Raw genomic sequence first — 13,720 nt, forward strand, 5'->3', positions numbered from 1 at the left:
AGAGAGTGTACCAGCCTTCCGGAAACCAAGAGAGTCAGAGAATACTGAAAGAAAGTGTATTGGAGTGTTTAGGAAAACACTGGAACAAATACTTCTCAACATAAAGATTTAAGTAACTGTGAATAACTTACGAAACACTCATTAGCCTGAAACATAAGAACAAAAGTCTGTGCATGTACTGATTTTACCTCAGAAATTTTACCCCAATTTCACCTGACCTTTCTTCTCTATGTTACATAAAACGTTTTGTCGATTTGGCTTATAAAAACGTCTCTAGTGCCATTTAAGTTAAAGGGGGCTCCCAGTCCTTCCCTCAGGTTTCTGGACTGAGCAAACAGTCAAAATATACACTGTGACACAGAGTTCTTCAGGAAAGAAAAAAAAAACATTACTAGGACAGCTCAGTCAAACAGGGAAAGGAAAACATAGGGAAAATCTTGCCACTGAGGGAGGGAAGTGGATGGGGCTATCATAGCTACTTTCCCAAGTGTCTGTACCTTTAACCCGGAACATCATAAGACTTAATATTTATGTGACTCTCTAGGGTGTTTAACGTGCTTTGTTTTCCATAATTTTTGTAAATTGGAATAAGATTAGGGTGGGCACACATATTCTCAAAACCATATTCGTTGAGATAATGTGGGAGTTGTGAGAAATGTACTTGCAGGGGAGAGTCCCCAGGTGCTTAAACACTTCTTTCCTGCAAATTCTTGCAGTTTTAAAATTCATCTGGGAAAAGGATTTGCAGAGAAAAGTTGGCAGGAATGAATCAGTTGTTTCCTTCAAGTGTACCTCTGCCTTGTCTTATGAGGGAAACACTGGATTGCAAGCCCTGGTTATTTCTGCCCTTGTTTCTCCCATATTGCAGATGGTAAGAGATTGTAGCTTGGCTGAAGCTGCTTCTTTGACTTGGAAGCAGGGCTTCTTGGAATGCTGCTCAGTCTGTTGGCTGAGCCAGTAACCCCCCTTTGCAGTGGAGTAAAACCCATGGAGACCCTATTGCCTCACTGCAATATGGAATTTAAAAGAAAAAAAAACATTTAAAACTCTGTATTTCCTCCCTTCATCTATTCAAATGGTTTTGTAGCTTATGTTTTAATATTTATTCCTATTCAAAGAATATATCTATACAAGTCTAGCTAAGTCCTGTTTAAGTATTTTTCACCTCACTTTTCTCCTCATTGAGAACCCAAAGTGGCTTACAAAGACAGAATTTATATGAATAAAAGGGAAAAAAAAACAAATTACAATAAACGACACCTGGGATGATCCTGGACGCACTGTGCCTGCTGACTCTAGGCCACAGGCTGGAGGCATGGGTTAAGATCCAAGGCCCCGAGACCTTTGGCTTGTGCTTCTGGCCATACTGTAGCTTAAATACCTGCAATTGTGTATAGGATACTGGGCAGCTGGCAGAGATGTTCCCAAGAAACTCCCTTCCTTTCTGCAGGATTCAGTTGTTCATTTTTCTTTGTTAATTTGATTGTCTCTAGAACTTCAGCTCTGCAAAAATCAAGCAGCCTGGGAAACTTGAAGAAAGAGCCATCGGAAGTGGGTAGTCCTGTTTGAATTTTTTACCTTTTTTTTTTTTAATGGTCTCAGTTCTGATTCCTGAGGCTTTCACACACGTATATTGCTTGGTGGTTGAAATATCAACAGATGAATTGCATGTGTGAAACAACTGTACTGGATCAGACACCACAGAGAGGACTTGCATATATCTTAAGGTACAATGCTTTTTAAAGGAGGCACTCCACACATCCCAGCTGAACATCAAGCAATGGGATACCAAATGATGAATTAGCAGTGGAGGATTTTCTGGTTTTAATATCTTGGCAGCTTCTTCAGATCATGTTTGGGGAAATTACAGCCATTATGGAAAAGGGGAAATTGAGTTGATCTTTAAAAATGATTTTCTATACAATCCAGAGCCAAATATAGATAGAAGAATTACATTTTGATTAATTTTAAATTTATATCCTGCTTTCTGACAGAAATAACCAAAATTGGCAAAAAAAATCTTTAATCATTATAAAATAGTTAATTTAAAGTTTAAAACCACCACTACCCCAAATCATAAAATTTTGTAACTGTAAGCTGCCTCAACTATGACTCTGGAGATGTGACATTAAAATCTTCTAAATAAAATTGGGAGACATTATTATCTAAAACATTTTAAGCCTCAGTAAACTTATTGGTTAAAAAGCCTGGGATGGGACAGTTTTACATACATCCTAAAGGGGGCAATAGAACAGATAAACTGTGATTCCACTGAAAGGGAATTAAACAAGAGATATCACCTAAAATCTGTTTCTCATGGTAATAAATTCTACCTCATAATATGGTAGCAGGACAAAAGAAGACCTTATTGCCTGATCTGAAATCATGGTTAAGAGACAGTTATGGGGGACAGTTTATGTTCCTTCAAATATATTGGCTATATGTTCTATGAATCTTAGTAAGCTTCTGGTCTCCGAGTCATACATATTGGCCTTCTCAAACTTGTTTGTTGTGTTGACTAATAAGGGCAACAATGTCTATACTACCTCAGCCTAATCCTTAATATAAAATATAGACTAAACTGTGAGAATCTGAATATTTATCTAGTAAAGTGTTAGGGTTGACTTGATGTAGATAAGTTTTAATTGAAACTGTGTATCTACTGAATTAATCCATTTACCTGCAATATTTAATGCTTACATTTTTTTCCAAAACAGGATAAAGAGCCTGCAGAGAAGCCAGAAGAGGTATCGTGTCTGTTTTGCATGTGTTAGCAAAGATATTCTGGGTACAATATGGAGAAAGCCAAACACTGTTAGTCCCAATGAAGCTATCAGGTTCACTTGATTTTACTGGGACTTCCAGTCTAATCCTATTTAGAAGCAAGTATGATAGATTTAGCTGACCTTATTTTCTAATCTGTTATTGTGTGTGAGAGCTTGAAAATAACTTTCCGCAGTAGTTATGTTTTCCCCCAAAGACTCCTACATTTTTAGGTAGAAGGGTAAGCTACACCTACAATTGAATAACATTTTCCATGAAGTTTAACAAAATCAACTTGATGAGCATTTGCCTCTATTAATTTCTGGCTCAAGTTAAATTATATCCCACAGGTTCTGACACCTTCAATCCACCAAGATAATTTTTAGTCTTCTTGTAAAGTCAGTACATCATAAACTGCTGAATCTAGGATTTTCTCTACAAACTGTCCTAGGAATGAGCTGTGGTCAAGCTAAAGCAATGGTAAAACAAAGGCTGTTAGACACTGAGCAATAGGGAGATACTACTGGTGCCCCAAATGTTATGATTCCAGAAAATCTTAGATGTATTGTTGTTCTGGCCCCCTATCTCTCCTTGTTGGGGATTCCGGGACAACAGAGGGCATTCTCTCTGGCAAGATAGTGAGTTCTCCCCTCTGCGGTGTCAGAGGGGAGATATAAAAAGATCCCCATGTGGGAGAGAATTTGGCCTTGTGGTGCCGGTGAGGTGGAAACAATCAAACATGTTCTGCTTTATTGTTATTTCAGGAAATTCACCTAAAAATTGTTCTTCCATTGCTTAGAAGGTTTCCTGGCCATTCAGATTATAATATTTTAAGGATGTTCCTTATGGGTGATAACCCTCAGTTTACAATCTGTTGTGTGATTTTTTTTGTGGCGGCCTGTAAAATCCGCCAGGAAATTATGCATACTGAATTTAAATTTAGGTATAATTTAGGCTTGCCAAGTCCCCCCGGGGAGCGGGGAAAACCCCGCCCCAGAGGCCCGTTCCCTGCCGCTGGCGGATCGGACCCCGGGGGGAACTCCACCCCGACGTGCACGTCACCCGGAAGTGATGCGGGCACGCCGGGCATGCTGGGGGCGGGGCCATGGTCATCCGAGGGAAAACTCTATGGAAAAGAAAATTTGGTGACGTGGCACAATGTTATTTAGAGCTGATCTCATGTAGTGTGGTCTCAGTAAGTGTTTGTGAAAATGGTATTCCCTCTGTATTTAGCAAAGTAGAACAGTGTGTGATTTTATTTATTTTATTTTTATTTTATTGGATTTATATCCTGCCCTCCCCACATAGGCTTCGGGCGGGTTCCATTAAATATAATATACAATACTTAAAAACAGTTTAAAATTAATAAAATAAAATACAGTGCAGTTTCTATATATCCAGTCAGAGCCTCAACAGATGTAACCTGTCACAATTGGGCTCTGGATATTACTCAGTTCTGATCCACCAAAGGGGAGGCCCAATAGATAGATAAAAGGAGGATGTCTACCACCTTAACTAAAAGCTTGGTGGGAAAGCTCCATCTTGCAGGCCTTGCAGAATTGTAAAAGGTCCCGCAGGGTGCTGATCTCATATGAGAGCTCATTCCACCAGGTAGGGTCCAGGACCGAAAAAACCCTGGCCCTAGTTGAGGCAAAACAGACGTTTCTGGGGTCAGGGACTACCAGTAGATGTTGATTAGCAGATCGTAATGCTCTTTAGGGCTCATATGTGGATAGGCGGTCTCACAAGAATGCAGGCCCCTGTCTGTATAGGGCTCTGAAGGTAAGCACCAGCACCTTGAAACAGATCCTTTACTCAACCGGCAGCCAGTGCAGTTCACACAGCACACGATGGATACACATATGCACAGAAGATGAAGTCAACACCTGTGCTGCTGCGATAATAATCAAACAAGATGCATAGCAAACCTGGTGTGTAAGCCGCCTCAAAGTATGTCCACACTGAGTTGATTTGAGATATAAAAGCATAGCAAGTCTCCTTAATTCCTAACTGACAAAGAAATGAGGGCCAAACAAGAAGCATGGGTCACTGTAGCTAGGTCCTGTGGAGCAAGATAGGGTCTCAGTAACCTAATCTGCCTAAGATGGATAAAAGCAGATCTGGTGACTGTAGTAACCTGGGTCTCCATGGAAAGAGAGGCATCCCGTGTTACTCTCAGGCGTCTCACCTTCTGGGCTGGCACCAGAGGTATCCCTTCCAGAGTGGGGACCCTGATACCCACATCCATTCCCCCCCCCCCCCGACTTAGGTACGGGACCTCTGTCTTTGATGGATTTAGCTTCAGTTGGCTCTGCTGCAACCATCCAGCCACAGCCTCCAAAGCCTTGGCCACATTACTGCTGGTGGAGAATGGATGGTTGTCCAGTAACAGATACAGCTGAGTGTCATCTTCATATTGATGGCAACCCAGTCCATACCTCCAGACTAACTGAGGAAGATGGCGAATAATATTGGCAAGAGGATCAACCCCTGCTGCACTCCACATCCCAGTGGGTATCATGAAGAGACCCCCTCACTGAATGCCATGCTCTGTCCCTGACCATGGAGGAAGGAGGAGAACCATTGCAAGGTAGTCCCCTGAACTACTATGTCAGCAAGGCAGTAGGTCAACAGGTTATAGTCGACCATGTCTAACGCTGCTGTTAGATCTAATAGCAACACCAGTGCCGACCCACCCCGATCCAGATGTCTATGGAGGTCATCTACATCACCCCGCTGCGTTCCCCCCCCCCCCCGACTTAGGTACGGGACCTCTGTCTTTGATGGATTTAGCTTCAGTTGGCTCTGCTGCAACCATCCAGCCACAGCCTCCAAAGCCTTGGCCACATTACTGCTGGTGGAGAATGGATGGTTGTCCAGTAACAGATACAGCTGAGTGTCATCTTCATATTGATGGCAACCCAGTCCATACCTCCAGACTAACTGAGGAAGATGGCGAATAATATTGGCAAGAGGATCAACCCCTGCTGCACTCCACATCCCAGTGGGTATCATGAAGAGACCCCCTCACTGAATGCCATGCTCTGTCCCTGACCATGGAGGAAGGAGGAGAACCATTGCAAGGTAGTCCCCTGAACTACTATGTCAGCAAGGCAGTAGGTCAACAGGTTATAGTCGACCATGTCTAACGCTGCTGTTAGATCTAATAGCAACACCAGTGCCGACCCACCCCGATCCAGATGTCTATGGAGGTCATCTACAATGCTCCCTCTAACCTGTGGAGTCTTTTGACCAAAAATTCTACTTTGTGAGCTATTGACATTAAAGTTGTGAGCAAGCAATTTGGCTACTGCATAAATTAATTTGCTCTGGAGCCATTCTTCCTGAGCTAAGACAAAAATGTGTGAATTGGAGGCTAAAAAACTGTGAGATAGCTCACACTAACTCAACTTAGAGAGAACACTGGTCATCTGGAAGGGCAGAGAATAGTCACAAGGATGGGCACTGTAATAAGACCAGCGGAAAAAGGGGGGGGGGGACTGACAATTTAGCACTTAATGATATATTCATAAATCATAATATACAATGACAAAAAATGAACAATATATATAGTGAATGTAGACGGTGGTCTCCGGAATGGTGTGCCGTTTCGACAACGATCTACTTCTGAACAAGGATGTGTACATAAGCTGTCTTTTAACAATTCATTTCTCTTGGTGACATATTGAAAATATCACCGCTGATTCACTTAATCATAAAGCTATGCTTACAGCTAGGTTCTTCAATGGGCTATAGGCATTTAGCAACTATTCACTATACATTCACTATATATATTGTTCATTTTTTGTCATTGTATATTATGATTTATGAATATATCATTAAGCACTAAATTGTCACAGTTCCCCCCCCCCTTTCCTCCCGCTCATCTGGAAGGGCAAACAGTGCCATCTCTGTCCCATGGCCAGGGTGGAAGCCGGACTGGAAAGGATCAAGGTTGGAAACATCATCCAGGAAAACGTCTAGTTGTTTGGCCATCACTCTCTCAACTTACCTTACCCAGGAATGGTAAGTTTGACACTGGGTGGTATCTGGCCAGGACCCTAGGGTCCAGTGATGTTTTTTTCAAGAGCGGATGAACTACTGCCTCCTTCAAAGCCCCTGGGAAAGTCTTGGTAGAAAGGGACAAGTTGATAATTTCCCCCAGAGGGACCTGAATGCCCTCCCTGCAGGCTCTTACTAGCCAAGAAGGTCATGGGTCAAGGAGGCATGTAGTAGGCCTCACCACTGCCAAGATCCTGTCTGAAGTGGTCCAATATCGAACCTGAAGACAGACAAGGGGCTTCCAGTTCCCTTACTGCCTCAATTGTGGCTGGGAGGTCCTGGCAGAGCGTCACGATCCTATCTGCAAAATAGCTTGCAAATACCTCACAGCCAATAGCCAGTTCCCTACTATTTGGTCTGCCCTGTGGCAGAGTCATAATAGACCAAATAATTCTAAATAATTGGACTGGGTGCGAGCTTTCATACGGAATGGAGGCCGCATAGAAATCTTCCTTTGTGGCGTTCACAGCCATCTCATAGGCTTTCATAAGTGTCCTGTAAGATGTTTGTGATGCTTCGTCACAAGCACACAACCACCTTTGCTCTTGCCATCTTAGCTCTCGCTTCATCCTCCGCAGTTCTGCAGTATACCAAGGTGCTGCTTTGGTAAAACAGGGGGGGGGGGGGGGGGGGGGGAATCCCATTGATGGCTTCAAAGAGCCAGTGTTTCCAGTCCTCCACTAATTCATCTAATGAGCTGCCAGGGGGCATCGGATCCTGCAAAGCTTCCTGAAGCTGACCAGGGTCCATTTAGGTACTCGGGCGATCATAAATTCGCTTTTTGCCTAAACAGGGCAGGCATGGCATGCTCAGCCGAATCTTCAGGGGTAAGTGATCAGAACAGGGCACTATCTCAATAGCCATCAGATCCACATTAATCCTCATTCCCAAAATCAAATCCAGCATGTGGCCTGCTAGATGTGTGGGAGCTGATATAACCTGTGAGAGTCCCAGTGCCTACAGGTCCCTGACCTGAGAGGACACTGCATTGTTGGCATGGACATTGAAGTCACCCAAGGCCAAAAGCCTGGGATACGCCAGTGCCCAAAACAATACAGCATCTAACAGATTGGACAGGGTATCTGCTGGTGCGTTAGGCAGTTGGTACACCAGCCAGATAGCCCAACTCTCTTTGACATCACATGCTAGGCCAACACATTCAGTGCTGGAGATTGTTGGGGTGGGGAGCAACCTGAAGGAACAAAATCCACGGATAAGCAATGCCACCACCTCCCGCCCATTTGTTCAGGACATGTGAAAGACTGAGAACCCAGGCGAGGTAAGTTGGTTCAGAGTGACTGTTTCACCTTCCCTCACCCAGGTCTCAGCCACACAAGCCAGGTCTACCTGTGACTCCATAAGATAATCATGGAGTACATTGGTCTTATTATCGATAGACCTTGCATTGAATAATACCAGTGTCAAAGATGGGTAATTCTTCCTACCCCACAACCAACATCTCTTGGGATGGGACATAGGTGGGAAGAAGTCCGAGCATTCCCGTATCTCTTAACTTCTTCCACTCCAATTGGAAGAACAACAGCTACTCCCACCGCCATATCTCCCCTGCCCCATTATTACAGGTATCCCTGATCCTTGTATGGCCTCCTTCCTTGGTGTTGTCAACCCAAAATTCCACTCCAAAAACCAACAAGAGAGCTGCACCTACCTAGTTCAAAACCCAATCTACTCATCTCATAGGCCCTCCTGTCTAACCAAGTATCCCATTATCTCCCTCTATTATCCATGGGGTCACGAAGAGTCGGACTCAACTGTGCGACTGAACAACAAAAATTATCTAATTAGCCCACCCTATTACAACAGGAAACCCAATTGAATGGATTAATTAAAACAAAGGGAAATACCAAATGCAGTCACGCCGGCTTCTCCTCCTCTCCTATTGCTCCTTGGCCAGTGGCTGCGCCTGGTCTTTCGCCTCTGGCTCACTCCATTGCCGGTAGGTACCCGAGGATGCCCCAGAGCCTCTTCCATGGGGCGGGGAAGGGGGGGGGAAGTCTGGTGGAAAGGTATTCTCTGGTGACGGCGAGCGAGCAAGAGACTACGACTCACCTTGCCCTTGCGAGGCTGCCTGGCTGGCTGGTGAACCAGTGGTGCAGGTCCCTGGCTGGCTGGCTGACTGGACTTCACCTTCCTATTTATTTATTTATTTGACTTATATCCTGCCCTTCCACGTGGGCTCAGGGCGGCTAACAAGAGGCAATTGCCATACATAACACTAAAACCAGATAAAACAATCAATTCCATTTACATTTACATTTAAAATCGGTGCTCGTAACAATATGTCATCCAAGACGGGGCTCCAATACAATGTTTCAGAGGATCTACTGTCTCCTCTTGATCAGTCTACGCTATGTCCGTTCTTCATTCCCAAGGCCAGATCGCATTGCCAGACATGGCAGCATGGTGGTGGTACAGTGATGGCGGCGGCTCCTACTCGAAAGCCTGGCAGAAGAGCTCCATCTTGCAGGCCCTGCGGAACTGCATAAGGTCCCACAGGGCCCTGATCTCCTCCGGGAGCTTGTTCCACCAGATAGGAGCCGCCATCAAAAAAAGCCCTGGCCCTAGTCGCAGCATATTTGGCATCTCTAGGGGCTGGGACAACCAAAAGATGTTTTGCCCCCGACCGTAGTGCCCTCGGGGGAACATATGGGGAAAGGCGGTCCCTTAGGTAAGATGGACCCTGGCCATATAGAGCTTTATAGGTAAGAACCAGCACTTTGAAGCGGACTCGGTACGCTATTGGCAGCCAGTGTAGTGCCTTCAGAACAGGCTGGATGTGGTCTCGCCGAGAGAGGCCCATCAACAGCCTGGCTGCTGAATTCTGCACCAGCTGCAGCTTCCGGATCTGCGACAAAGGCATCCCCATGTAGAGAGCGTTACAGTAGTCCAACCTCGAGGTAACCGTCGCGTGGATCACTGTGGCCAAGTCATCGCGGTCAAGGTAGGGAGCCAACTGCCGTGCCAGCCACAGATGGTAGAAGGCTGACTTGACAGTGGCTGCTACCTGGGCCTCCATCGTTAAAGAGGCATCCAGGAGCACCCCCAAACTCCTAACCTTTGGCGCCGGCACCAGAGGCCGGGAGAGGGAGCCCCAACCCTGAACTGACCCGACTTAAGCCCAGGACCTCTGTCTTCACCGGGTTTAGCTTCAGTCGACTCAGCCTGAGCCAACCAGCCACAGCTTGCAATGCCCGATGAAGGTCATCCGGCTCAGAATCTGACTGGCCGCCCAACATTAGATAGAGCTGGGTGTCATCCGCATATTGATGACAACCCAGCCCATAGCTCTGAGCAATCTGGGCGAGGGGGCGCATATAGATGTTAAATAGTATTGGGGACAGCACTGCCCCCTGAGGCACCCCACACTCAAGAGGTTGCCTCCGGTAGCGCTGATCCCCAATCGCCACCCTCTGTCCCCAACCTTGAAGAAAAGAGGCAAACCATTGAAGGGCAAGCCCCTGAATCCCCTCGTCGGCAAGGCGGTGGGTCAGCAGCTGATGGTCGACCGTATCGAATGCGGCCGACAGATCTAACAACAGCAATGCCGCCACACCACCTTGATCCAGATGCCTTCGGAGATCGTCTGTCAAGGCAACCAGAACAGTCTCCGTCCCGTGATCTGGGCGAAAGCCAGACTGGAAGGGATCAAGGACTTCCTGGCTTCTCCCCTTCCTTCACCGGCACCTCCCTGCCTGGCTTCCTCCCCGGATGGACAGCCGCCCGCGGCCCAGTCTAGGGCTCGTTGTACTGTTTTTACAACAGGCTTGGCTGCTAGTACTTAATATAACAAAATTCTGCATGGGGCATTCAATTCACGTCTACCAGACCAGTCTGACAATCACCGAGACCTGTCACTCTGAGGCCCACACAATCTCTCCTCTTATCTGTCCTCTGATGATAAATCATAGTAGTAGGTAACAGGCTCAATGGGGCAGTGACCAGAATCCTCCACAGCTTCCTGCTCCCCGAATAAAAGGCAGGACAGTCAAACACCCTGCAGATCTTAGTAGGGTTAAGGATCCTGAGTTCCCCCTCACAGTCACTCAGCCATGAGTTTTCTTCTAGGCTGGTCATCACGTCCATGGCCCATGATGCTTTGACCTGAAGGAGACCAGGGCCAGCTCGGGTGAATGGGAAGCAAAGTTCAGAACCTCAGTAATGAGACTTTGAAGAACTCTGGAGGTGCAGTGTAGAATCACATCTAAGTGCAAACCACTAGAGGCCACAGACAAGCTGACTCAGGTTCACGTCAGTTTGAGGCACCAAGTCCCAAATGCATGGGTCCAAAGTGGAAACATTGGGGATCAGAGAAAGCTGCTGGAACTGCTTACTGCCTATAACTGGGTCCACTCGACTCCAGTTATTTACAGGTATTTTCAGGAAAAGATCCCACTCGACTTCCCCCTCTGCCGACAAGGTATTCAAAGGCATCCCATAAGGCAGCAGCGAAATCGCTGTTTGCAAAGCCAGCCTCAGGTAACCAATAGACAGCAGGAGGAGTAGGAGACTTCACAGTTGTGCAGGCGTGGTCCAGGCCACTTGCTGGGAGTCAAACAAAAGTACTTTCTAGTCTATTACTTTCACATTTCCAAGGAGGAGACATCGGTGTTGGTCTTCAGTGCAAGTCCCAGGTAGGACTGGTCAGTTCTCAATCAGTTTAATCATTTTGTTTGGTTAGAAGCAATTTAACAGAGGTCAGACCTTGGAGCTCCCATTTAGAGCTCTCAGCCAGTCTCCATCTTAGTTGGGAATCTGATTCATTGTGATGCTAGAAAAGCCATCTGATTGATTGTGATGCTAGAAAAGCTGGTGACCTAGCTACATCACACTGCCGCTCAATGTCTAAGATCCTTTGTTTTATCGAAGCTTTCACTTGCTCAAATTCCATTTGCAAAATCGAGAGGGGGGGAAATCCCATGTTTACCAAATTATCAATTCTTGCCTTTTCCCATTCAGATTGAAAGCTGTCACTAAGAATAAGGGGAGTAAACCCCTTAGGATAGTAGTTTAATTTTAGCCATAGATTAGTGGGGGCTAAGCACGCCCTAACCAACACTTTAATCATGCCTGTTTCCAATCTCAGATTTGCATTTGAGACCCATCTGGGTAGTTGAATTGTTCTTAAGATTTAGTGTACATACATTTGTATGCTAACTGTGAGCATACTGCCTTAATTTCTCATTTGTCTCTTTCATTACTCCACACTTGAGTGCAGTGAGCACAGTATAATAGCAACATCAAGGTTTTTGATCTTTCCTTTCAATCAGAGCAAGATGCCAGCAGAGGGCAGCAAATACAGAACTCTCCCTCCTAAATCCCCAGATGACGATGATGCCTTTGGGACCCGTAAAGCCCGGTCTTCATTCGGGCGAGGATTTTTCAAGATCAAAAGTAATAAAAGGACAGCAAGCGCACCTAACTTGGGTAGGTACTGTATAGCCTGAGGTCCAACTGTGTCACTGTGCATTTTAATAGAAGAAGATACTAATTTTGCTATTAGAAAACAAACAGAAGCAGGCACTGTCTGAACCAAAAGCATTTTGGAAGGTGAAGCAACGCTTCGGTTGCTATTTGTTCCTCAACTTCCACAAAATTATAGGAAAATAAAACAGATGCAGCATCTGTTGTCCTGTTCTTATATTCCATATATCCTGTCACATTTGTGCCACAAGCAGAATGTGTTGTGTGATGCAAAGCCTGCCTGTGTTGTGCATTTTGCGGTGTGTGTTGTCTGTGCAGCCTCTCAGCTTTGAAAAGGGGTAGAAAATCACATCAGCAAGAGAGGTAAAGGTAAAGGATTCCCTTGCTTGCAAGCCAGTCGAATCCAGCTCTAGGATTGTGGTACTCATCTCTGTTTCCAAGCCAAAGAGCCAGCGCTGTCTGAAGACTTTTCCATGGTCATGTGGCCGGCATGACTAGACGCCGAGGTGCACGGAACGCTGTTACCTTCCCACCGAAGCGGTACCTATTTATCTACTTGCAGTGTTCTAGGTATTGCAGAGTAGGCAATGCACAGGTCCTGGAGTACCCTTGAGATGTGTAGGACAAACCAAAGTGAGGAAAGCCAGGAATAGTGAGGGCTCCAACTCAGACCTGGGATATCAGTGATAGTCTAGGTACTGAGAGCAGTGTGGTGGAAAAACCAGTATTCTATAGAACTAGAGTATTGGACTTTTTAGTCCGACAGAGATCATTTGTAAACGGGAAAGTGTGAACCATACTCCCTTCTTTCCAAACCAGTTCAAAGGTTTGTTGGGACCTTTTTGACTATTTCCTTTGAATGATAGTCTTGCTTCTAAAATAGGGAAAATGTCATTAATCTCTGGGAGTGGCAGCTCTTTGGCAATTTGCTATACTTTAGAAGTAGGCTAAGCATGGGCATGAACCTCGTCATGAACCTGATTTTGTGAACATTGCCAGTTCGTGGTTCACAAACCAGAGCATGCCCATCCCTATCTGCTACCCTCCCATGACCCTCCATGTGATTTTGGCGGTTTGTGGTGGGAAGTGGGGAGGAGAGTGAAAGGGGATCACTGAAATGGCTTGCGAAAGGTACGGGTGCCGCACGTGAGTAAAATCCAAGCAGCAAGTTCACCTGGAAGTGTGGCGCCCACTTGCAAAAGCCATTTAAATGGAACCTTCCCTTTAAATGGCTTTTACAAGATCTTTCTCCCCTTCCATTCTGCTGACCTCAGGGAGCTGCTGCCGGCAGAAAGGAGGGTGCTACCAGAAAGGAACCTCACTGATTCATTAAATGGGAGAGGTTTAGGGAAGTTCACAGTTCGTGTAGCCTCACAAACCATGAACTGGTATGAACCTCCATTTTCTTGGTTAGTAGATAGAACATAAGAGAAGCCAATGTGGGATCAGGCCA

At 45.6% G+C, this 13,720-nt stretch overlaps 1 protein-coding gene across 1 annotated transcript in view; it reads left to right on the forward strand.

Moving 5' to 3' along the window:
- Positions 1-13,720, forward strand: part of PPFIBP1 (PTPRF interacting protein, binding protein 1 (liprin beta 1)) — a 192,365-nt gene that overhangs the window by 144,108 nt on the left and 34,537 nt on the right. Inside the window, exons 15-17 of the mRNA XM_015429444.1 lie at positions 1,494-1,551; positions 2,718-2,747; positions 12,114-12,270. Coding sequence (XP_015284930.1) covers positions 1,494-1,551; positions 2,718-2,747; positions 12,114-12,270 — 245 coding nt within the window. The remainder of the gene's footprint in view (positions 1-1,493; positions 1,552-2,717; positions 2,748-12,113; positions 12,271-13,720) is intronic.

The sequence above is a fragment of the Gekko japonicus genome, unplaced genomic scaffold, assembly GCF_001447785.1.
Source record: "Gekko japonicus isolate JY-2015 unplaced genomic scaffold, Gekko_japonicus_V1.1 scaffold169, whole genome shotgun sequence".
NCBI lineage: Eukaryota > Metazoa > Chordata > Lepidosauria > Squamata > Gekkonidae > Gekko > Gekko japonicus.